Below are 25,854 nucleotides of genomic sequence, written 5' to 3' on the forward strand. Positions count from 1 at the left end.
CAATCTCTTCCCCATAAGACAATCCTGCCATCTCAGAGATTAGTCTGGTGAATCTCTGTTACATGGCAAAGTATATCCTTCTGTAAGTAAGGAGACCAAAACTGTACACAATACTTCAGGTGCGGTCTCACCAAGGCTCTATACAATTGCAGCAAAACATCTTTACTCATCTACTCAAATCTTGCGATGAAGGCCAACATACCATTTGCCTTCCTAATTGCTTGCTGCATGTTAGCTTTTAGTGATTCTTGAACAAAGACACCCACCTCCCTTTGATCATCAACACTTTACAACCTCTCACCTTTTAAGAAATACTTGGCCTTTCTGTTTTTTCCCACCAAAGTCGATAGCTTCACACATATTCACGTTATATTTTGGGCTTCGCTGGCTGGATCAGCATTTATTGCCCAAGCCTAGTTGCCCTTGAGGTGGCGGTGGTGAGCTGCCTTCTTGAACAGCTGCAGACTGTGGCATATGTACATACACAGTGCTGTTAGGATGGGAGTTCCAGGATTTTGACCCAGCAACAGTGAAGGAACGGCAATATATTTCCAAGTCAGGATGATGACTGACTTGGAGGGGAACTTCCAGGTGGTGATGTTACCGTGCATCTGCTTCCCTTGTCCTTCTAGACGGTAGTAGTCGTGAATTTGGAAGGTGCTGCCTAAGGAGCCTTGGTGGATTCCCGCAGTGCATCTTGTAGACGGTACACACACTGCTGCTACTGTGAGTCGGTGGTGGAGGGAGTGAATATTTGTGGATGTGGTGCTAATCAAGTGGACTGCTTTGTCCCAGATGGTGTTCAGCTTCTTGAGTGCTGTGGGAGCTGCACTCATCCAGGCAAGTGGGGAGTTCTCCATCACATTCCTGACTTGTGCCTAGCAGATGGTGGATAGGCTTTGGGGAGTCAGGAGCTAAGTTACTTGTCACACAATTCCCAGCCTCTCCCATGTTCTTGCGCACTCACTTAGCCTGTCCGACTTCCCTTGAAGCCTCCTTGCATCCTCCCCAACTTACTTTCCCACTTAGTTCTGCGTAATCAGCAAATTTGAAAATATTACTTTTGGTCCCCACATCCAAATAATTTATATAGATTGTGAACAGCTATGGCCCAGCACTGGCTCTTGCAGTATCCCACTAGTGACAGCCTGCCATCCTGAGAATGACCGGTTTACTCCAATTAAAAAAAAACCCTTTCCGTCTCTCCTCTCTGACTCTTCCTTGATTTCTGCAGGTTAAGACAACATATGCTCAATAGTAAAGCTAAAGGGTGCGCAGTTTAATAATCTACACAGCATGGCATTTTATTTCTTATGTATTTGTTATCTCTTCAGTGAAATTCCTCCCATTGAGAAAACATCAGGATTACGGCAAGTTATTTTTTTTTAAAACAGCACATACAGGGCCACATATTCCAGGAGCTCACTGACCCAGCTCTCATGCCCAAAGTGCTGCTCTCTTCTGTTAAGTCAGTCCTACTCCAGGAATTCACAATACAGGTCCAGACTGAAGGAGAGTGGCAGCACACACATGGTAAATGCCTTCTTAGTCAGACATGGTCCACTCAACAACTGCAACCTTAGGATTGGTCCAATGCTTCAACAAGTTGTGCACTTTTGCTCTGGAGTACAAACTCAGTGCAATTTAACCCTTCTCCTGAAACAAAACAAAGACACCGGTCCCCCTCTTTGATCAACATGGCTTTGTTCTTGTGAATCATCTGTTGCTTAGTTCTTGCATTATAAAATTCATCAATGGATACAGAGGTTGGAAAACAAACCATTTGGGGCATGTCCACGTCACCGATAGTTTCATCTCCAAAAACCACCAATCTTGACATGTATTTTATTAATACAACAGGTGAGGTGAGAGTGACTGTCCTAGACATCAAGGCAGCATTTGACTGAATGTAGCATCAAGGAGCCCAAGCAAAACTGGAGTCAATGGGAATCGGAGGAAAACTCTCCGCTGGTTGGAGTCATACCTAGCACAAAGGAAGATGGTTGTGGTTGTTGGAGGTCAATCATCTCAGTTCCAGGACATCACTGCAGGAGTTCCTCAGGGTAGTGTCCTCAGCCCAACCATCTTCAGCTCCTTCATTAATGACCTTCCTTCCATCATAAGGTCAGAAGTGGGGATATTTGCTGATGATTGCTCAATGTTCAGCACCATTCACGGCTCCTCAGATACTGATGCAGTCCATGTCCAAATGCAGCAAGACTTGGGCAATATCCAGGCTTGGGCTGACAAGTGGCAAGTAACATTCGCGCCACATAAGTGTCAGGCAATGGCCAACTCCAACAAGGGAGAATCCAACTATCGCACCTTGACATTCATTAGCATTACGATCGCTGAATCCCCCACTATCAACATCCTGGAGGTTACCACTGGCCTGAAAAGGAACTGGAGTAGCCATATAAGTACTGTGGCTATAAGAACAAGTCACCTTCTGACTCCCCAAAACCTGTTCACCATCTACAAGGCACAAGTCAGGAGTGTGATGGAATACTCCCCACTTGCCTGGATGAGGGCAGCTCTCACAACACTCAAGAAGCTTGACACCATCCAGGACAAAGCAGCCCACTTGATTGGCACCACATCCACAAATATTCACCCCCTCAACCACTGACGCACAGTTGCAGCAGTGTGTACCATTTACAAGACGCACTGCAGAAACTCACCAAGGCTCCTTAGGCAGCACCTTCCAAACCCATGACCACTACCACCTAGAAAGACAAGGGCAGCAGATAGATGGGAGCACCACCATCTGGAAATTCCCCTCCAAGTCACTCACCATCCTGGCTTGGAAATATATTGTCATTCCTTCACTGTCACTGGGTCAAAATCCTGGAACTCCCTCCCTAATAGCACTGTGGGTGTACCTACACCACATGGACTGCAGCAGTTCAATAAGCCAGCTCACCACCACCTTCTCAAAGGCAAATAAGGATGGGCAATAAATGCTGGCCCAGCCAGCGAAGCCTACATAGCTGATGAAATTTTAAAAAGTGTTGAATAAAAATGTTAATTATTTTCTTACTAACTTATTCTGACGTTAGAACGCATATATAAATGTTTACGATATATTCAAGTGTATAAATGAGTATGGGTTTTATGTCTGTGAGGGGGTGTGAAGAGTGAACTGAGCTAGCTGCCCCTCCCCCCCCAATAATATTGGACTCTAGCGGCACCCATGCTGCTGCTCCAATTTCCAACTGTCAATGCCCCGCCCCCAGCTGACATCACGCTCCGCTGCATCCCAACACTCCGCCTCCTACTCCCCAATGCCCTGCCCCAAGCGGCACTACGCCCCTAAGATAAAAGCAAAAAACTGCAGATGCTGGAAATCCAAAACAAAAACAAAAATACCTGGAAAAACTCAGCAGGTCTGGCAGCATCTGCGGAGAGGAGCACAGTTAATGTTTCGAGTCTGAATGACTCCTCAACAGAACTAAGTAAAAACAGAAGAGAGGTGAAATATAAGCTGGTTTAAGGGGAGGGGGGGGTGGGACAGGTAGAGCTGGATAGAGGGCCAGTGATAGGTGGAGATAACCAAAAGATGTCACAGACAAAAGGACAAAGAGGTGTCGAAGGTGGCGTTATTATCTAAGGAATGTGCTAATTGAGGGTAGAAAGCAGGACAAGCAAGGTACAGATAGCCCTGGTGGGGTGAAGGAATCGAAAAAGGCTAAAAGGTAGAGATAAAACAACAGATGGAAATACATTTAGAAATAATGGAAATAGGTGGGAAAAGAAAAATCTATATAAACTATTGGAAAAAACAAAAAGGGGGGGAGGAATTCGGAAGGGGGGTGGGGATGGAGGAGAGAGTTCAAGACCTAAAGTTGTTGAATTCAATATTCAGTCCGGAAGACTGTAAAGTGCCTAGTCGGAAGATGAGGTGCTGTTCCTCCAGTTTGCGTTGGGCTTCACTGGAACAATGCAGCAAGCCAAGGACAGACATGTGGGCAAGAGAGCAGGGTGGAGTGTTAAAATGGCAAGCGACAGGGAGGTTTGGGTCATTCTTGCGGACAGACCGCAGGTGTTCTGCAAAGCGGTCGCCCAGTTTACGTTTGGTCTCTCCAATGTAGAGGAGACCACATTGGGAGCAACGAATGCAGTAGACTAAGTTGGGGGAAATGCAAGTGAAATGCTGCTTCACTTGAAAGGAGTGTTTGGGCCCTTGGGCGGTGAGGAGAGGGGAAGTGAAGGGGCAGGTGTTGCACCTTCTGCGGTTGCATGGGGAGGTGCTGTGGGAGGGGGTTGAGGAGTAGGGGGTGATGGAGGAGTGGACCAGGGTGTCCCGGAGGGAGCGATCCCCGCGGAAAGCCGCCAGGGGGCGTGACGTGCCCCAGCCACGTCCCCAAACCAGGCCGTTACCACCAGTTCGTTGCCAGGGTTACCAGACCCAGGCCCAGGCTTTTGCGCGGCCCTCGCCCTTTCCTCCTCCTTCGCCTCGGGCTGCGCACTATGACTGCTCCGCACTGAATCCCCCCAGACTCTTGGCCCGAACTCCCCTCTCACCGCGGATTTACACCGGGAGACATGAAAGACCTTCCCTGCTCCGCCATCTCGCCGCCCCCGCCGACAACAACCACGGATTTGACCGGAGCAAGAGGAGACGTCAGGGCTTCTACAGAGCGCCTCCGGCAGAGCGCCCCCTGCACAGCCGGAGGAGTGCCCCCTTGGCCTCCCAGCTGAGCGCCACCCACTGGCCTCCCGGCGGAGCGCCCCCTGGCCTCCCAGCTAAGCGCCACCCACTGGCCTCCCGGCAGAGCGCCCCTTGCACAACCGGAGGAGTGCCCCCTGGCTTCCCGGCAGAGCGCCCCCTGCACGGCCGGAGGAGCGCCCCCTGGCCTCCCAGATGAGCGCCACCCACTGGCCTCCCGGCCTCAGCACCTACAGTAAACAGCATTTGCAACAATAGCAAATGCAACATTAACTCTGTTGCTCGCTGCACAGAAGCTGCCAGACCTGCTGAGTATTTCCAGCACTTTCTGTTTTCATGCAACAATAGACTAGGGTTGGGATAAGTTGCTAGAGCATTTTCCCCTTATTTCAATCTCTTAAGTAGGTTATCATGAAAACAAACCAGGCCAATGTATTTTTAAATTATTTCACGGGACGTGGTCGTCGTCGGCTAGATCCGCGTTTATAGTCCATCCCTAATTGCCCTTGAGGAGGTGGTGGTGAGCTGCCTTCTTGAACCGCTGCAGTCCGTGTGGTGTAGGTACACCCACAGTGCTGTTAGGGACAGAGTTCCAGGGTTTTGATCCAGCGACAGTGAAGGAACGGCTGATATATTTCTGAGTCAGCGTGGTGTGTGGCTTGGAGGGGAACTTGCAGGTGATGGTGTTATCATGCATCTGCTGCCCTTGTCCTTCTAGATGGTAGTGGTCATGGGTTTGGAAGGTGCTTCCTAAGGCACCTTAGTGAGTTTTTGCAGCGCATCTTGTACTTGGTACACACTGTTGCTACTGTGCGTCGGTGATGGAAGGCATGGATGTTGAAGGTGGTGGATGGGGTGCCAATCAAGCGGGGCTGCTTTGTCCTGGATGGTGTCAAGCTTCTTGAGTGTTGTAGGAGCTGCACTCATCCAGGCAAGTAGAGAGTATTCCATCACACTCCGGACTTGTGCCTTGTAGATGGTGGACAGGCTTTAGTGAGTCAGGAGGTGAGTTACTCGCTGCAGAATTTCCAGCTTCTGACCTTCTCTTGTAGCCACAGTATTTATATGGCTGGTCCAGTTCAGTTTCTAGTCAATGATAACCTCCAGAATGTTAATAGTGGGGGATTCAGCGATGGTAATGCCATTAAATGTCAAGGGCTGATGGTTAGATTCTCTCTTGTTGGAGATGGTCTTTGCCTGGCACTTGTGAGGTGCGAATGTTACTTGCCACTTATCAACCCAGGCCTGAATATTTTCCAGGTCTTGCTGCATTTGGATATGGACTGCTTCAGTATCGGATCAGTTGTGAATGGTGCTGAACATTGTGCAATCATCAGTGAACATCCCCACTTCTGACCTTATAACGGAGGGAAGACCATTGATGAAGCAGCTAAAGATGTGTAGGACACTACCTTGATGAACTCCTGCAGTGATGTCCTGGAACTGAGGTGATTGACCTCCAACAACTGGAACCGCTTTCCTTTCTCTTAGGTATGACTCCAGAGGTTTGGTCTGGTTCCCAGTTTTACGAGGGCTCCTTGATGTCACACTCAGTCATATGCTGCCTTGATGTCAAGGGCAATCATCTCACCTGACCACTTGAGTTCAGCTCTTATGTCTATTTTTGTAATGAAGTCAGGAGCTGAGTGGCCCTGGTGGAACCCAAACTGAGCATCAGCAGGTTATTGCTGAGCAAGTGCCAATTGATAGCACAGCTGATGACCCCTTCCATTACTTTACTGATGATCAAGAGTAGAGTGATGGGGTGGTAATTGGTCAGGTTGGATTTGTTTTGTTTTTTGTGTACAGGGCATACCTGGGCAATTTTCCACATTGCCTGGGAAAAGCCAGTGTTGTAGCTGTTGTAGAAGAACATGGCTTAGGGCGCAGTTTGTTCCAGAGCACAAGTCTTCAGGACTATTGCTGGAATGTTGTCATGGCCATAGCTTTCGCAGTATCCCCCATCAGTGAGGATTGGAAATTTGTGGACCCTCCGTCTCCAGTGAGTTGTTTAATTCTCTACCACCATTCACGACTGGATGTGGCAGGACTGCAGAGCTTAGGTCTGATCCGTTGGTTGTGGGATCGCTTAGCTCTTTCTATTGAATACTCCTTGTGCTGATTGGCATGCAAGTAATCCTGTGTTGTAGCTTCACCAGGTTGACACCATATTTTTAGGTGTGCCTGGCACTGCTCCTGGCATGCCCTCCTGCACTCTTCATTGAACCAGGGTTGATCCCCTGGCTTGATGGTAATGGTGAGGGAGTGGTTGTATGCAATTCTGTTGCTGCTAATGGCCCACAGCACCTCATGGATGCCCAATCTTCAGTTGCTCAATCTGTTCGAAATCTATCTCATTTAACACGGTGGTAGTGCCACACAACACAATAGAGGGTATCCTCAATGTGAAGAGGGGACTTCGTCTCCACAAGGACTGTGCGGTGGTCACTCCTACCCATACTGTCTTGGACAGATACATCTGTGACAGGTAAGTTGTTGAGGAAGTCAAGTAGGTTTTTTCCTCTCGTTGGTCCCCTCACTACCTGTTGCAGAACCAGTCTAGCAACCATGTCCTTTAGGACTCAGCCAGCTCGGTCAGTAGTGGTGCTGCCGAGTCACCCTTGGTGATGCACATTTAAGTCCCCCATCCAGAGTACATTCTGTGCCCTTATCACCCTCAGTGCTTCCTCCAAGTGGTGTTCAACGTGGAGGAGCACTGTTTCGTCAGCTGAGGGGGGTGGAGATAAGGAGCAGTACGCAGTAATCAGCAGGAGGTTTCCTTGCCCAAGTTTGACCTGATGTCATGAGACTTCATGGGGACTGGAGTCGATGTTGAGGACTCCCAGGGCAACTCTCTCCCAACTGTACACCGCTGTGCTGACACCTCTGCTGTGTCTGTCCTGCCTGTGGGACAGGACATACCCAGGGATGGTGATGGTGGTGTCTGGGACATGATCTATAAAATAAGATTCCATGAGGAAGACTATGTCAGGCTGTTTCTTGACTAGTCTGTGAGACAGCTCTCCCAATTTTGGTACAAGCCCCCAGATGTTATTAAGGAGGACTTTGCAGGGTCGACAGGGCTGCGATTGCCATTGTTGCTTCCGATGCCTGAAATGGCAGTAAGGGCCTCGGTTTAACATCTGATCTGAAAAATGGCACCACATAATGGGCATCAGCCTTAGATTGGTGACTGTATTCTCGCTTGTGAGCTATAAACATTGTGGATTTTCTGCCTCACACCCGCAACTTGAGCGCAAGATCTTGGCTGACGGAGTGAGTGCTGTACTGTCCGAGGTGCCATCCCTCGGCTGAGACTTTAAACCAAGGCCTTGTCTGCTTTCTCGGGTGGATGTAAAAGATCCCATGGCTCTGTTCGAAAAAGAGGGACAAATTGGTCAACTTTTAACCCTCAGATGACACCATAAAAGCAGGTCATTTATCAAGTTTTACTGTGCCTAAACTGGCCACCACACTCGTCTACACAGTAACAGTGACGACAAGTATGAATAACAATGCCAAGTGCATTTGCTCTCTGTCCCAGATTCCAAGCCTGGGGTCCTTCAGCTCCACACTTCAGGCGGCTATCCAAAACGGGAGGAGAGCATCAATTGACCGGCAAGTGGTATCAGATGATTGGTTGGTCAGAACCACTGGCCTGCAACTAAGGTAGACTTGTGGGTAATAAGGACGGTTACAAGGCGGAAAGTGATTGGGAGCATCTCAGAGGAAAGATGGCAGGTGTCCAGGATAAGAAAAGCTGGGCCTTTGCTTGTGGGGTCGGAGGAGTACTCCTGCTTGACCTTTGACCTACCGCCTCCTGGGATTCAGCAGCCTCTCAGTCCTGCCCGGCAGGCTGCTCAGCTTTCAAAGACTCATCAGATTATCTTTTAAGAAGACCGGTCGATGTCCAATCAATTCGAGTGTGGAGCCTGACTGGCCAGGGACACATTGGGAAGTTCGGTGAGGCTAACATTGGGTTTTAAAAGCTGATAGGTGGCAGGAGGAATGGACATGTTTGCCAACGTGTAATATGTTGAAAAGGTGAAATTTGGGATCGTGACCGTGAGACTGAGAGGCTCTGGACCTGATGTTCTCAGTGCTCCTGTTTGGAATTGCCAAAGGACCTTCTACCACCCTGATACTCAATGTTTCCTTTAAGCTGAGCAGGCTGGTGACCAGTCGTGTATTAATCCTGAATGTACCACACAGCATGATAAATGGGCTGCACGCAGTAAAGTTCGACAGAGCGTCACTGGTAATCCAAAATCACCTGTCCTCCCAAGCCTGATACAGTCACCAGGTGAAAAAGAAATATCTGAATGGTTTATGATGTGAAGATGTTGAATCCTCGTGGCTTTAGAGCTGGAAAGATTGAGGCTGGTGTTGCATATAACATTTCAGTTATACAGTCCTTTAATAAACACATCACATTCTGTCTCACAACGGCTTTTATTTACTTTCTGTTTCTCAGCCATCATGCACCAGCAGTGAATGGTAACGATGCAGTGTGTGGGTTATTCATGACTAGCAAGCTGGTGGATATCTCTGGGTGCTTTGCTGTATCTAGTTTTGATTCCCAGGTCTCCACGCTTACAGCTTGTGTGCTTTTCTCTTTCTACCAAAACAAGCTCCTTTGTAATGTTGGTATTAATGACATTGTGCCTGAAGGCCCAAGTTTATCCTCAGCTTCTGGTTTGTGAAATTACTGTTTGTGTCTCGGTGTCATTCGTAGGTGTTAACTTCGTGGTAGGTTCTGAAATCCTGTAAGCTGCCAGTCTAATGTGCTGATATTTTCCTTTGTACAAACACTGGTTCCTAAAGAGCGAGATGTCAACCTCAGTGATTCTCTGATCCACACTCCCTCCTAAAGAGGCTTCAGGTGGTGATCATAGCCTCTTGGCATTTACCAATGCTTTCCTTCTGTATACTAGCTGCACTCTAGAACCTTACAGCATGGAAAAGGGCAATTCAGCCCCAAATGGTACATGTAGATGTTTATTCTTCACAAAAGCCTTCTCCTTCTCTATCCAACCCTAATCAGCAAACCTGTCTATTTCTTCCTCCCTCATGTGTTCATCTAGATTCCCTTTAAATGCATCTATGCTATTCACCTCAACCACTGCAGGTGATAGCGAGTTCCATGTTCTCACCACTCTCTGGTGCCAATGCAAGTACAATAATTTTCATCATATTTTTCTGGTTTATTGTAGGTTTATGGGGGTAAGTAGTTGGGTCTGTCTGTGTGTGTGTGATTTAATTACACTTGAAGTCAGGTAGACTGCAGGCTTTGACTCATCAAAAGAAGCTAGGTGCTTGACCTGCTAATGAGTAAACATGGATGCTGGCTTGGCAAGTAAGGTGTAAAGGGAATTAGCATTTTTAGATAGATGCAGGGAGGTTTGAATTTCAAAGAGGTTGATGAGAATAGTAGCAACATGAAAAGATTTATGTTACGAGAAAGATAAAAGTTCCAAAGACATATGGAAACAATGGAATTTACATATTAAAAAGAGAGAAACATTTTTAAAGGAGAATGAGGCTATGTGTCAGGAGAAGGCATTGTAAGGTCTAACAGAAGTGTGTGAAGTAACCTTAATGAAGCCTCCAGCATTTGTCCATAAGTCTGCTGTCGACAGAAACTGGAGCTGGAGAAAAGTCATTTGGAATTCCACTGTCCAGGGTACTGTGTTAATTTGCTGGATCTGTTTAAAATCGAAACTCTATCTTTCGACCTTTGCCTTAAAGGGAGTGTAGCTGAGAGTCAGGTTAATTAGGAATTTTAGTAGTTATTATAGTAATAATTTGTAATCCTACGTATGTGCTTGAAATCTTTTCTTTTGTTAATAAATATTTTGATTTAGTTTTTTTTAAAAAATCCTAAAATTCTTGGTGGACTTATTACTTTTGCATTCAGGGCGCACATCTCGAAATGAATGCAAATTGCAAAATTGTTGTGATAGAACGATCAAGTTTCCCTTGTGGATTTGATTCGCCTGACACACAGCATCTGTAGCATCATAGCACTGGATAAAAATGTTTCATTCGTTATTTATTGGGTTTATTACTGGCTATTTTATATTCATAGCCCCCCCTGTTTTGGACTCCCCACAAGTGTAAACATCTTCTCTATGTCTGCCCTATTTAAAAACATCTATCCTTTAATTTTTGTAGAGAGAAGCGCCCCAACTTGTGTAGTTCCTCCTGATAGTTATATCCTCTCAGTTCTACCGTCATTCTTGTGAATCTTTTTTTACAATTTCTCCAGTACCCTCTCCAATTACCCTCTCTGTAATATAAAAAGGAAGGCTTGCAGTATTCAATCTGAGCAGCCTTCCCCACCCACCTATCACTATCTACACCCTCAATTCTTCCTTGCCTCTCAACTCTATCATTGGAGGTCAATCATTCATTATGCTGAAGGGTCATGAGGACTCGAAACGTCAACTCTTTTCTTCCCCGCCGATGCTGCCAGACCTGCTGAGTTTTTCCAAGTAATTCTGTTATCATTCACGATGGACCTGGCTTATAGAATTATCTTCTTAACTGACTTCTTTCTGATTCTCACTTCCCGTCTTCAACCCCGCCACTGCACCCCCCCCCACCTTGAAAACGAAAATAAACTCTTCCTCTTAATTGCACCTTCACTCTCCTCCATTACATTCTCTCTTTTTCCTACTCAATGTGCCACCCGTTTGTTAAGTGCCCAAGGATTTTGGGGTGCATTTTCAATTGGCGAGCAGGTTACACAGGGAGGTCTCGTCTGTCCTAACTTTGACCTGTGAGCTGGAACAAGACCAGAAAGTAATGAAAATGTGACGTGTGAATCGGGAGGACTTTGTACGTTCATCTCAAAGAGGGCAGGTGGTTTGAATAAGCCTTATTCAAAAGACAACACTTCTGACAAGGCAGCACTCCCTCAGTGTTGCACTGGGAGTGTCAGTCTTAGATTACTTGTGCTTAAATCTCTAGTGTGGGACAAAAACCTCAATTTTTTGACCCAGGGGTGAGAGTTCCACCTCTACCCACTGAGCTGAAACCTAACTTCAAACTCACTTCAAATGATTTGACAATTCAATTTTTGACACTAAATTCTCACTTTGCTGTGTCGCTAATATGGAATTAATCAAATATTTTCAATGCTAAGAAAATGCAACTCGATGACCTGATATTTAAGGAAATGTTTGAAGGCCTGGAAATAGTAAGGCTGTGTGGTTTGAGGAGAATTGGGGGAGCAGAGAGACAGGGAACTGTCGACAGGTAGGAGCTGAAGAACAGTGTGAGCTCCCTCTGGTGGATGCTCCCCAGTAAAGCTGGTTGGATGGGAAAGGAACCAAAGGGGCCACTTTTTCTGCGGCTGCATTTGCTGCCAACTCGGTACATGTGCAGTTTGAGGGTGCTACTCCATGACGTCATTGTGAGTGACAGAGTAGGCAGCAGCCAGGACCAAAGATAGCGTGGCTCAAATCATCCCATTTTAGGCAGCGGCAAACTTAATAAGACCATAAGACATAGGAGCAGAAATTAGGCCATTCGGCCCATCGCGTCTGCTCCGCCATTTAATCATGGCTGATATGTTTCTCAACCCCATTCTCCCGCCTTCTCCCTGTAACCTCTGATCCCCTTACCAATCAAGAACCTACCTACCTCGGTCTTAAATACACTCAATGACCTGGCCTCCACAGCATTCTGTGGCAATGAATTCCATAGATTCACCACTCTCTGGCTAAAGAAGTTTCTTCTCATCTCTGTTCTAAAAGGTCTTCCCTTTACTCTGAGGTTGTGCCCTCGGGTCCTAGTCTCTCCTACTAATGGAAACATCTTCCCCACGTCCACTCTATCCAGGCCTCTCAGTATTCTGTAAGTTTCAATCAAATCCCCCCTCATCCTTCTAAACTCCATCGAGTATAGACCCAGAGTCCTCAAACGTTCCTCATATGTTAAGCCTTTCATTCCTGGGATCGTTCTCATGAACCTCCTCTGGATCCTCTCCAGGACCAGAAAATCCTTTCTGAGATACGGGACCCAAAATTGCTCACAATATTCTAAATGTGGTCTGACCAGAGCCTTATAAAGCCTCAGCAGCACATCCCTGCTTTTATATTCTAGTCCTCTCAAAATAAATGCCAACATTGCATTTGCCTTCCTAACGGGCAATGAGGCATTCTGCCAAATGACTTTGACAGTCTGCTCGGGGAACCATCCCACAGGATCCACCCTCTCCTTTTCCCTCAGGGCCTTTAAGACGTTACGTGCCGACCACTGCCTGATGGACTTGTGGTCAAAGGTGTTTCTCTGCATAGATTTTCCCACGAGGGACAGGTGGTACGGCACAGTCCAACTACATGGAGCGTTCCGCGGCAGCGTGGCCAGACCCATCCTTCGCAACACCGGGGACAGGTAGAACCTCAGCATGTAGTGACACTTGGTGTTTGCATACTGAGGGTCTACGCACCGCTTGATGCAGCCACACACAAAGGTGGCCATCAGTATGAGGGCGATGTTGGGCACGTTTTTTCCCCCTTTATCTAGAGGCTTGTACATCATGTCCCTGCGGACACGTTCCATTTTCGACCTCCAGATAAAGTGGAAGATGGCTCGGGTGATCGCCATCGCGCAGGAGTGTGGAATGGGCCAGACCTGCGCCACGTACAGCAACAGCGAGAGTGCCTCACACCTGATGACCAGGTTCTTACCCGCAATGGAGAGGGAGCGTCGCTCCCACATGCTCAGTTTCCTTTTCACCATAGACACTCGCTCCTTCCAGTTTCTAACACATGCCCCGGTCCCTCCGAACCATATCCCCAGCACCTTCAGGCCGTCAGCCCTGACAGTGAAGGGGAAAAAGGATCGGTTAGCCCAGTTCCCAAAGAACATGGCCCCGCTCTTCCCACGATTTACCTTGGCTCCCGAGGCCAGTTCGAACTGGTCGCAGATGTGGATCAGTCTGCGTACCGACAGTGGATCAGAGCAGAAGACGGCGACATCGTCCATGTACAGGGAAGCTTTGACCTGAGTGCCTCCACTGCCTGGGATCGTCACTCCTCTTATGCCCGGATCCTTCCTGATGGACCCAGCAAAGGGTTCTATGCAACACACGAAAAGAACAGGCGAGAGAGGGCAGCCCTGCCTGACTCCAGATTTAATAGGAAAGCTATCTGATTCCCACCCATTGATTGAGACTGCACTACTGATGTTAGTGTAGAGCAGTTGGATCTAATTGCGAATTCCCTCCCCAAACCCCATTTTGGAGAGCACATCCACTATGTAGGTGTGCGATATTCTGTCAAAGGCCTTCTCCTGATCCAGGCTGATGAGGCAGGTATCTACACCCCTGTCCTGTACATAGGCAATCGTATCCCTGAGCAGCGCAAGGCTGTCAGAGATCTTCCTGCTGGGCACAGTGCAGGTCTGGTCAGGGTGGATCACCAATTCCAGAGCGGACTTGACCCGATTGGCGATGACCTTGGACAGAATCTTATAGTCCACATTCAACAGTGAAATGGGTCGCCAATTTCTCATTTCCTCCCTTTCCCCCTTGTCTTGTAGATGAGGGTGATAATGCCTTTCCTCATGGATTCTGACATGCTGCCAGCCAGGAGCATACTCTCGTACACTTCTAGCAGGTCCGGGCCGATCCAGTCCCACAGAGCCGAATACGACTCCGCCGGCAAGCCGTCGCTTCCGGGAGTTTTACTCTTCTCGAAGGACTCAAGGGCCTCAGTCCGTTCGTTAGGAGTTAGCGCTTTGTCCAGACTCTCCCGTCTACTGTCTTCTAAGACCTCCATGATAGAGGACAGGAAGGACTGGGAGGCCGTGCTGTCTGTGGGCTTCACATCATACAATCCGGCATAAAAGGATTTGCTGATCCTCAAAATGTTGGACTGTGATGACTTTACTGAGCCACGGAGCGGACTCTGGAATGGAAGATGATCTTGGAGGCCTCCGAGGCAAAGAGCGAGGCTTGCTGGCTCTTCACCTCTTGGAGTTCCTCCTTGACATCGACCCCCATCGACTGCAGCCGGAGCAGATTCTGCATGTTTTTCTGGAGTCGGGACATTTCCCTCTGTTCCTTTCAAGCTTTCTGGGTGCCTTTGAGGATGAAAAACCTCTTGATGTTTCCCTTGATCTTTTCCCACCAGTGTGTCAGTGACTCAAAGTGGGGTTTCATGGTTCTCCAACCTTTGTAATCCCTCTTGAGCTCCTCAATGTTCTCTGGGGTCAGCAGTTTCATGTTTAGCTTCCATGCCCCCCTGCCCACCCTCTGGTCTTCCTCTAAGTGACAGTCAACCAGTCGGAGGCAGTGGTCAGAGAAGAACACCGGCTTGATGTCGATGGATCTGACTGCGAACGCGCGGGACACAAACGGGAAATCTATCCTGGAACAGACGGAACCGTCTGGCCGCGACCAGGTGTATCTACGCTGTGCTCCGTCTGCAGGGTTGCTGAAGACGTCGTGCAGCTTGGCATCCTTCACTCTTTCCATCAGGGATCTGGACGTAGCGGCCAATCTGCTGTCGGCCCTGCCGGATCGTCCAGCCGCATCGATGATGCAGTTGAAGTCACCGCCCAGAATGACTGGCCTGGAGGTCGCCAGCAGCAGTGGGAGCTGCTGAAAAACCTCCAGCCGCTCAGCCCCTTGTGACGGGGCGTAGACGTTAATTAACCGGAGTGGAGCATTCTTGTACATTACGTCTGCTACGAGGAGGCGTCCGCCCACCAACTCCTTAACCTGGGAGACAGCGAAGCTGCCTCCCCGCAGCAGAATCCCCAGGCCGGAGGAACGAGAGTCGTTTCCTCCTGACCAGATCGATGGCCCATGGGACCACCATCGTGACCATTGCCTGTAGGAGCTGAGGTGCAGTATCGCACACTCCTGCAGAAACAACAGGTCAGCTTTGACCTTGGCAAGGTAGTCCAAGGTCGCAACACATCGCGTAGTAGAGTTAATGCTACGCACACTTATGGATACAATCTTTACACCCATTTTAAAGCAGTTAGTCGCTTACCAAACCTGTTGTCTCTGAGAGTTCCAGATCTTTGGTCTGCTCCTTCATGCCCGTGGTGTGCTCAAATTGCCTCACTTTGGACGGGCTGAGGAAAGCGTCCTGAACCTCCCCATTGGAGATGTTCTGCTCAGGTGGCATCTGGGGGTCCGTGCAGAGAACGGGGTTTGAAATGTCCTCTTTGGAGAAGCTTCTCCAAACCTCTCCCCCTCTGGGGCGTTGCTGCTCCCGGCTTCCCGGAGCTGGGGTGCGCTGAGCGCCTCACTGTTCCCAGATTCCCAGAGCTGGGGTGCGCTGAGCGCCTCACTGTTCCCAGATTCCCGGAGCTGGGGTGCGCTGAGCGCCTCACTGTTCCCAGATTCCTGGGGTTGTGGTACACTGGCCTCTTCGGGTTGTGGGCAAAGTTGGGATGCGCTGGTCTCTTCATTGTCTCCGATGTTCTGGAGCTCGGGTGTCTCATCCTCCAACTCCCTAGCATTTTGCCGCTTCTTTTGTTGGCACCGCCCTGGCACTTCTTCGTGCGAAGAGCTGCTGCTCTTGTTATCCGTGTCGGATAGGAGACGCCTCTTGCCTCTTGTCTGGGAAGTGGCTTGGTTTCTTCTTAGCCTCGTCTTCCTTTTGGCTCTCTTCACCAGCTGCCAATCCCCCTGTTGCCTCCTCCTCCTCCACTGATTCGCCCTCCTGAGGAATGGGAGGTTCAGGGGGCAGTGCTGTTGATTGCCCGTCTGTTGCCCCAATCTTTTCCTCCACCTTGTCTCTCTCTGTGTCCTCCTTTGTCTCGTTGTTCTCCCTGGGGGCCTTGGTAGTTGGAGCGACACGAGGCATTTCTTCTGCTTCCCCCTCGTTGGCTTTGGCTGCCTGTGCATTTGTACGGCAACGTTTGGGGCAGATCTTGTAGAGGTGACTTGCCTCGCCTCACAGGTTGCAGCACTTAGCCTGTATACAGTCTTTTGTCTGGTGCCCTTCCTGTTTGCAGTTCTTGCAGAGGACGGCGCTGCAGTTGGCCGTCACATGACCAGACTTGCCGCATGAGCGACAAAGTTTGGGTTGCCCAGCGTAGACAAGGTAGCCACGGCTTCCCCCAATAGCGAATCTGGAAGGGGGGTGGAAGACGGCTCCCTTGCCGTCGGTCTTGAGCGTTACCTTAACCTGGCGTTTACATGTCCAGATCCCCAAATCATCCCTAACCGCGGTGCAGCTCCCAACCTTATCGAAGTACCTGGTAAGGAAGGTGAGCACGTCAGCGACAGGGACGAAGGGGTTGTAAAGTTTGTAAGCCCGTTCTCGTTGCAACGGCAGAGCAAAAAGCGGCTCCGCCATTGGGATCTTCATTTCTGGCAGGTCTTTCTTTTCCTCAAACACCTTCAGGAGATTGACACAAGCTGCCACTTGCTTGAAAGTCACATTAAAAAATCCAGCGCTGGGGAAATCCCGTAGGCAGTAGATCTCCGCAGCCTCGAAACCACACAGCTTGAATAGGATCCTCTTGGTGAAGAAGGTCCTATCCATTACTGTTCCTTGCTCGCTGCCCTTCACCATGACTCGGATGGTGTTAGGTACTCCATGGTAAGGAGTTCGACTGGTTATAGCTATTGCTTGTTGATCTTTCCCTGGCAGAAACGCAATCAAGGTCTCTCCCCTGCCAGGTAAGTCATTTGGCAGAATGCCTCATCGCCAGAACTTTCCAACAAGCACCAAGACGTAGCTTGGCTGGTGATGAGAAAGGCCCTCCCTGTAAGATCCTTCCTACATGCCAGGAGTCTCACCCCCTCTGCACGTTGCCCTCGAGGTGGCTGTGGTGGGGAAGAGACCGTTGGTCACCTCCTTGTATATTGTGTCTTTGCGAAGAAGGTTTGGAGAGGGATGCAGTGGTTTCTGTCGAGGTTCATCCCGAGCAGTTCTGTGACACAGAACTCTGTGCTCTACGGGCCGTTCCCAGGGACACACACCGAGACAAACATCAACTGCAGCTGGAGGATCATCACCTCGGTGAAAGACGCTCTTTGGTCTGCCCAAAACTTGTTGGTTTTCCAGCGCAAAGAGTTGTCCCCGACCGAGTGTTGCAGACTGGCACATTCCAAGGTCCAGGACTACGTGCTGAGGGACACAGTTAAGCTTGGGGCAGCCACCACAAAGGCGCAATGGGGAAGGGTCGCTGCCTAAGACCTTTCTGCCTCAGTGCACTGAGGGGCTGGGAACTGTAAAGAGCCCCTCAGGCTGTACAGCTTAAAATGAATGTCTGCCAATGATTGTAATATTCATTGTTTGTACTGATACACCTTGTAATTCATGTTGTAAAAGTTGAACCTGATTGTATTTTTGTAATGGTGATTTTGAAATGGTTCGAAATGTTTTTGAAGATTTATGAATAAAGTATATTTTTGCAAAAAAAAAAGCATTTGCCTTCCTAACTACCGACTCAAGCTGCAAGTTAACCTTAAGCGAATCCTGGACTAGGACTCCCAAGTCCCTTTGCACTCCAGATTTCTGAATTAATGGCTCTATAAAGTTAACAGAATAGTTCCAAATCCACTAGACAGAGAAAATAACTAAACTTAACTATATGAATATGTATTCAACCAATTATTTAAAATCATGGTATCATAGTTTTAACCTTCAGTGGGACAGAAGTGGATTAAATAGACTATTTGGAGCGAAGTCCCAGATTGTAACCTGTTTCATTAAATGTCTTACTTTTCCTGCATGTGTACTTTCTGCAGTTTCATAATGCATGTTTCACTGTATCTCTGAGGAGGACCGTGTGACACAAGGGTGTACTGATGTCACTGTGCGTGCACAATGGGGTACTGACAGGCTGGGCCGGGGCACAGCAGAATGACATTATTGGTTTTCTGCGCATGTGCGGACCAGTGTGCATGCAGAGATGGATATCAGTAGCCACCTTGCATTGGCAGCAAACCATAGGAAATTATGGCACAGAAAGAGGCCATTCGCCCCATTGTGTCTGTGCCGGCTAAAAGTGGGCTATCCAGCTGAATCCCGCTTCCTGCTCTGAGTAAAAAGTCTTGTAGGTTATGGTGCTTCAAGTGTATATCCAAGTATGTTTTGAATGTGATGAGTGTTTCTGTCCCTACCACCCTTTCAGGCAGTGAGCTCCAGACCAGCACCACCCTCTGGGTGAAAAAAATTCTCTTCAACTTAATTCTCTTTAATCCCTCTATAAATGACTTTCAACCTATGGCCCCTGGTTATTGATCTCTCTGCTAAGGGAAACGTCCTTCCTATCCATTCTGTCATCATTTTCTACACTTCAGTTAAATCTCTCCTCAGCCTCCATGGTTCCAAAGAAGACAACCCCAGTCTTTCCAATCTTTCCTCATAGATAAAGCTCTCCATTCCTGGCGACAGTCTTGTAAATATCCTCTGTGCACTCTCTAATATGTTTACCTCCTTTCAGTAATGGTGTATACAGTATTCTAGTTACAGCCAAACTATTTTTTTAATACATTTCTAGCAACTGATATATTCTATGTCTCAGTCAACAAAGGAAGTATCCCATTTACCTTCTTTAACCACCTTATTTACCAGTCCTGCCACATTCAAGAACCTGTGGACATGCACTCTAAGTGTAAGGGGGTGAGAGTCCCTTATGGAGTCTCACTTAGATTCGGAGCAGTACTCTGGATGCAACAGGAATTGGTGATAATGCCAATTAATATGTTAAAACAACAATTTTATTGAATATTGAATAATGATAATTGTAATAATGGTATAACGACTATAATTGATAATATAAAACGTAAGAGACAAAAAGGAAAGGATAACTTTATTAAAGGGAGAAAGCACTTTATATATTTAAAAGAAAGACTACTTACATACTAAACAAATGTGAAAAACCTCCAGCATCTAAGCTTCAAGCTGCTGTCTACAAAGAACTGAACTGAACATACTATATTACAGATACATAATATATTACAGATACATACTACATTACAAATGTTAACCCCAAACTGTTCATGATACTCCCCAAAATGGTCAAATTCCCCTTGGTTCATACATCACCGAGTCTCTGAATAACTTTACATGGGTGGGCACTTCAGTCAGTCACTCCGTTCCCGGCCCTTCCTCCTCTAGTCCCGAGCGGCTGACTTTTCCTCTCCAACTGCAGCAGTGAATCCTGTAAGCAGCGTCCCTTTAAGCCAAATTTCTGGCTCCCTTCCAGCCTTTCGAGGCTTTCTCAAAAACAAGAGTCCAGGAAACGAGTCCATATTAAATTCTCCTCACAGGCACTGCAAGGCTTTGCAATAATCAAGCTGTTTACACATCTTTTGATGGTGTCTCCCATCTGCCATCAGTCAGGTTGTATGTCCATCAATCAGAGTCCATCTCCTGATTCCACACCTTCGCTGACCAGCCCATGTGTAAGGCTATTCATTGTCCTGGCTTGTAGTTCAAGGGACATAGAATGCAGTAAGAAAAAGGCCTTCCGATAAATAAAAGATTACTTTTATTTTAGTAGTCTAGCTTGAAATGGGAAAACAAAGGTGTAGACCACATACCAGTAGTAAATGGCCAGTATGAAAAACAGAGTCTGGGGGAAACAGTTGATGATATCACTACTGATTATTATTGATTAATTATTTGACTTAATCAAACACAATCACACTTAGATTTAAATCAATATCTTCAAAGTAAGATTCAGTAAAGGTTCACTTAAAAATCAAAAGTGAAGCAGATGTAAAATTACAAAAAATAGCGATTGTCAGGTATGAGCCTATATAAGTCCCTCTGCTCCACTACCCTTTACAGTTGTTCACTGATTTTCAATTTGGGTTCAACCAGGTCACTCAGCTCCTAACCTCTTTACAGCCTTGGTCCAAAAATGGACAAAAGAGCTGAACACCAGAGATGAGGTGAGAGTGACTGCTCTTGACATCAAGGCAGCATTTGACCGAGTGTGACATCAAGAAGCGCTAATGAAATTGAAAGCAATGCGAATCTGGGGGAAAGCTCTCCACTGGCTGGAGTCATACCTAGCACAAAGGAAGGAGGTTGTAGTTGTTGAAGGCCAATCATCTCTGCCCCAGGAAAACACTGCAGGAGTTCCTTAGGGTAATGTCCTAGGACCAACCATCTTCAACTGCTTCATCATTGACCTTTCCTCCATCAGAAAGTCAGGAGTGGGGATGTTCAGTCCAATTGGCAATTCCTCAGATGCTGAAGCAGTCTGTGCCAAAATGCAACAAGTCTTGGACAACATTCAGGCTTGGATGGATGTAATATTTGCACTCCACAAGTGCCAGGCAATGACTATCTCCAACAAGAGGATCCAAACACCTCCCCTTGATATCCACTGGCACCACCATTGCTGAATCTTCAATCATCCACATCCTGGTGGTTACCATGGACCAGAAACTTAATTGGACAAGCTACATGAATACTGTGGCTACAAGAGCAGGTCAGCAGTTGAGAATTCTGTGGCAAATAACTCACCTCCTGACAGCCCAAACACTTTCTACCATCTAAAAGGCACAAGTCTCGAGCGCAACGGAATGCTCCACTTGCCTGGGTGAGTGCGGCTCCAACAACATTCAAGAAGCTTGACACCATTCAGGACAAAAACAGCTCGCTTGATCAGCACCACGTTCATCAACTTAAACATTCACTTCCACTGATGCCCAGTGGCTGCAGTGTATACCGCATATAAGATGCACTGCAACAACTCTCCAAGGCCCCTTTGACAGCAGCTTCCATATTAATGAGCAAACAAGCAGCAAAACATTGCTTGAAACAAACCGTAAAGCATATTACCAGAAACAGACTTACAATTTATAAAAAGGCCCCTGTTTCATTATGAAGACATAAGGCACAGGATAAACATTTAAATGAAAGTAGAGCATATGCTTAAATAACCCACACATCTGTATTATAGTGGTAAGGATACCCAAAGGGGAAAAAGACTTAAAAGGCTTTTTATTACACAACCTGATATTAGGTGCACAGGCTTGGGTGATCCAAGAGAAATATTTGCAACCTGTAAACTTTTAGAAGAGTTTCAAACGCTGAATTAAGAGCAACACTAGCACAAGCCAATCTGCGATAAACGGATTGAAACTGGCAGCATCACTACCATAAAACAGGATGCCATCTACCACCTAGCAGAACCAGGACAGTCTTGGGAACAACACTACCTGCAAGTTCCATTCCAAATCACAAACCATCCAGAATAGAACCATTTGCTATTCCTTCACAGTTGTTGGGCCAGAATCCTGCAACCCCATCTCATTTAACTTCGCCAATAGCTAATTCAAAATTCAACATGTGTCGCAGTCAAGGGCCACATTGAGGTGAGTTTTATAATCAATCATTTATCCAAATAAAATACAAAAAAAATGATAAAATAACATACTGATCATTAGATTAGGGTCTTCATGTCATTGGGATTCAAAGTCTAACAGTCATTTGAGTTTGTTCATTGAGTGGATGAAGCATGTGTTATGACAGGTGGATGGTAAATGCTAAGCTGCCCAAATCCCAGAGGGAAACTTGAAGCAGCCCCAACAACTATCTGCAATTTGTAAGTATTTTGAGATGCGGGCCTTGAATTCAGTAGTAATAAGACCACTGAGTCTTATATACTTCTTACAAAACTAAATGAAACCTTTATTAACAGAAGGAATAATTTTAAATACACACCTTGATCTACAAGTTACTACTATGATAACTTCTAAATCCCCTACTTAATCTAAACCTCGATTACACTTTCGTTAAGGCAACAGTAAGACACATAGATTTTAAAAGACCCTGGCAAAGTAACACACAATACCCTGAAACAATCAAATTCAAAGTGAGTTTTCTTATCTTCAGTTTTTTTTACAGACAGCAGCTTGAGGTGTAGATGCTGGAGGCTTTTCACACTTGTTAGATCTTAGAATGCCTTCCCTTGCACACAGCCTTTCCTCCTTTATCCATATTTCCCCCTTTGAAAGCAATTTCCCATTGTTTCACTATGTCTTTGGACTTTACCTCTCTAATAATAAAAATCATTGTACCAATTTTACCAGTAATCTTTTGGAAAAATAAACACACTGTTTTTTAACTTCTCCTCACTAGGTGAAACATTTCACCACTCCTTTGAATTCAAGCTAGTCTGGTTTATTTTAAATTGCAAATATTCTCTTTACACCTATGTTTCCCTACTTAACATTTCAAACCTAGCATATCTTCTGATACATCAAAGCCTTCAGACCAGCTGCCTTTAATTCAATTAAGTCACATAAATACACACACATAGACACAGACCCCAATATGACTCTACAATAAATTCCAATAACATTATGTAAATTATTATATCTTCCTGACACATGTCATTGGACCATTCTTAAATCTTGTCATTTTACATCTTCATTCCATTAGTTGCTTTGAGTTCCATAGTTGGTAGCTGCTATGAGATCTGTCTACAGTTTGGAGTTTAGCAGCAATCTCGCAAAAGAATGGCAGAGTTGATCATGTTTGTTCTGGAATGACTCCAGACCACAATTGTGTAAGGCACCTGATAACTATGGCAATTAGGACCAAGAATGACTCTGCAAGCCCTCTTCTGAACACTTTCAATGGCTTTACCTTTCTGCTCTTTGATTGTGCTCAACCACACAAGTGCCCCATATTCCAATACAAAAAAGAAGAGGTGAAAATGGTCATCGCCTGAGATCTAACAGTACTGATTATACTTATACCACAAAGATTGTAGCAGTTTGAGAAGGGAGCTCATCACCACCTTCTCAAGGGCAATTAGGGATGGGCAACAAGTGCCAGCCATTCCCAAACCTCTCAAATAAAAGAAGGCATTTCCCCTAATTGACAACTCCTAATCAGTTCTTTGTTCTTTTCCATAACTACCCTAAATCTAACTGTATCATGATCACAACAACCATAATACTCTCTCACTGATATCCCTTCCACTTGCCCAGCTTCATTCTAAAACTAAATCCAAAACTACTCTTTCTCTTGTTGGGCTTGCTACAAACGAGCTAGAAAGGTTCTCCCGAATGCATCTTAAAAATTCTGTGCCCTCTATAGCTTTATATTCTATCCCGCTTAATATTAGAGTAATTGAAATCTCCTACTCTGACTGACGATTCTTTCTGCATGGATCAACAATTTGCCTACATATTTGCTCTTCTATCTCCTCTGACTGTTTGGGGGGGCTACAGTAAACTCCCAACAATATGATTGTGCATTTTTTAGTTCTTCTGTTCAACCCTTATGGACTCAACTGACGATCCTGCTGGCATATCATTCCCCCTTACAGCTTATGATTGTTTCTTTAGCCAATATTGCAGACCTCTTTTATCCCACTATCTCATCTGAAAACTTGTATCCAGAAATGTTCAGCTGCCATTGCTGTTCTCATCTAAGTCATGCATCAGTAATAGCTATAATATCATAGTTCCAAGTGTCTATCTGTGCCCTCAGCTACTCTGCCTCATTCAGTAGACTCCATGTATTGAAAGTATAGACCATTAAGTACTGACAAACTAATTTTGTTAATATTTTCTAGCCTTAGTTACTTCTGTATTGCACACTCGCTAATTTTCAGCAACCGCTAACAAACCTCCCAGCAATAATACTGCTCCCAACCCTGTCGAGGTGCCAACTGTCCAGCATAAACAAGTCCTACCATCCCCAGAAATGATTCCAATGCCCCAGGAATCTAAAGCCCTCCATCCTGCACCATCTCTTCAGCTATGCATTCATCTGCATTAACCTTCTATTTCTACATTCACTAGCATATGAAACTAGGAGTAATTATGAGAGTACTACCTTCGAGGTCTTGCTTATTAATTTCTTTCCTAGCTCCCTGAGATCTTCCTGCAGCACCTCATCCCTCTTCCTACCGGTCATTGGTACAATACTGACTACGATCTCTTGTCGCTCACCCTTCCTCCTCAGAGCGCAGGCAGCTGTTCAATGACACCCTTGATGCTGGCATCACTCAGAAAACGACCCTGTGAATGCATCAAGGGAGGACAGTGTTACCAACCCTCCAGGACTAGAGTCTCCTGGTAATAAAGAATAATTTGCAGAGCATTGCTAGGAGCAGCACAGGAGAAAAGTAACATTTCAAAACAATTCTGCCTTTCACTAAAAGACAAATTCTTTGAACACTTATTAGTTATAAAAATATTGGAAATGAAAAAAAAAACAGCTGTTTGATACAAGGTCTATCATTATCCAAACGGTTAATTAAAAGTGTATTCTGTTTCTGATTGGCCTGGGAAAGTGGCATGCCTTGACAATGGGCATGTTGGCTGTCCAACAGCAGAAGTGTAAGGATGGGGTAGTTGGAGGCACGGTCCTGATATCTGTGTCCAGCCGCAGTTAGCAACCCTGAATACTGGCCACTACTATTCCTGAAATTAAATGTTGCCCCTGTTGCGTAGCCACTGATTCCATCCCACTCCCTGTGGCTGAACCAGACTGCTTGCAAGCTTGGTGTCATATGACCCCACAATGAACTTCCGACCACATATTTGCACCACCACCAAGGTCGCTTTTTCCCACCTTCATATCAGCTGACTTTGCCCCTAACCCACCTCATTTGCTGCTGAAATTCTCATTCATGTCTTTGTTACCTTTGGACTTGACTTAAATGCACACCTGGCTGGTCTCCCATATGCTACCCTCCCTAAACATGAGGTCATCGAACGCTGCTGCCTTAATCACAGCAGGTCCCCATTCACCCATTGTCCCATGCTTGCTGACCCACGTTGATTCCTGGTAAAGCAACACTATCATTTTGAAATTCTCACCCTTGTTTACAAAATACGTCAACTCACCCTTCCCCATCTCGATAACCTCCTCCAATCCCAGGGATACTGGCACTCATCTAATTCTGACCTCATGTGCATCCCCGATTTTAATTGCTCCACCGTTGGTGGCTATGCCTTTAGCTGCCTGGAGGCCCTTTCTCTGGAATTCCCTCCTCAAACCTCACTGCCTCTCACTCCTTAGAACCTACCTTTTTGACCAAGCTTTTTGCCAAGTGCCCCAATATTTCGTAACGTGGCTCAATGTCTAATTATAATTTGTAACTCTCCTGTGAAGCCTTGGGAAGTTTTATTACATTAAAGGTACCATATATTTATAAATTATTATTGAATGGACACCCACACAACTGGGCATCAGCTACAGTTCAGAGGCCAAGGGAAAGCAGCT

General features: G+C 46.4%; 1 protein-coding gene across 4 annotated transcripts in view; it reads right to left on the bottom strand.

Annotated features, from left to right (window-relative positions):
* nudt7 (nudix (nucleoside diphosphate linked moiety X)-type motif 7) overlaps positions 1 to 25,767 on the bottom strand; it is a 45,056-nt gene extending 19,289 nt beyond the window's left edge. The window contains exon 1 of one of the 4 annotated variants that reach the window (XM_041191348.1): positions 24,576 to 25,767. In XM_041191348.1, coding sequence (XP_041047282.1) covers positions 24,576 to 24,628 — 53 coding nt within the window. In that variant the 5' untranslated portion in view covers positions 24,629 to 25,767. Of the gene's footprint in view, positions 1 to 4,517; positions 4,697 to 24,575 lie in introns of those variants that run through there. The other 3 variants (XM_041191349.1, XM_041191350.1, XM_041191351.1) reach the window with 3 other exon arrangements.
* Between the last annotated feature and the right edge of the window lie 87 nt (positions 25,768 to 25,854).

This window comes from Carcharodon carcharias, chromosome 7, assembly GCF_017639515.1.
Source record: "Carcharodon carcharias isolate sCarCar2 chromosome 7, sCarCar2.pri, whole genome shotgun sequence".
Classification (NCBI taxonomy): Eukaryota; Metazoa; Chordata; class Chondrichthyes; order Lamniformes; family Lamnidae; genus Carcharodon; species Carcharodon carcharias.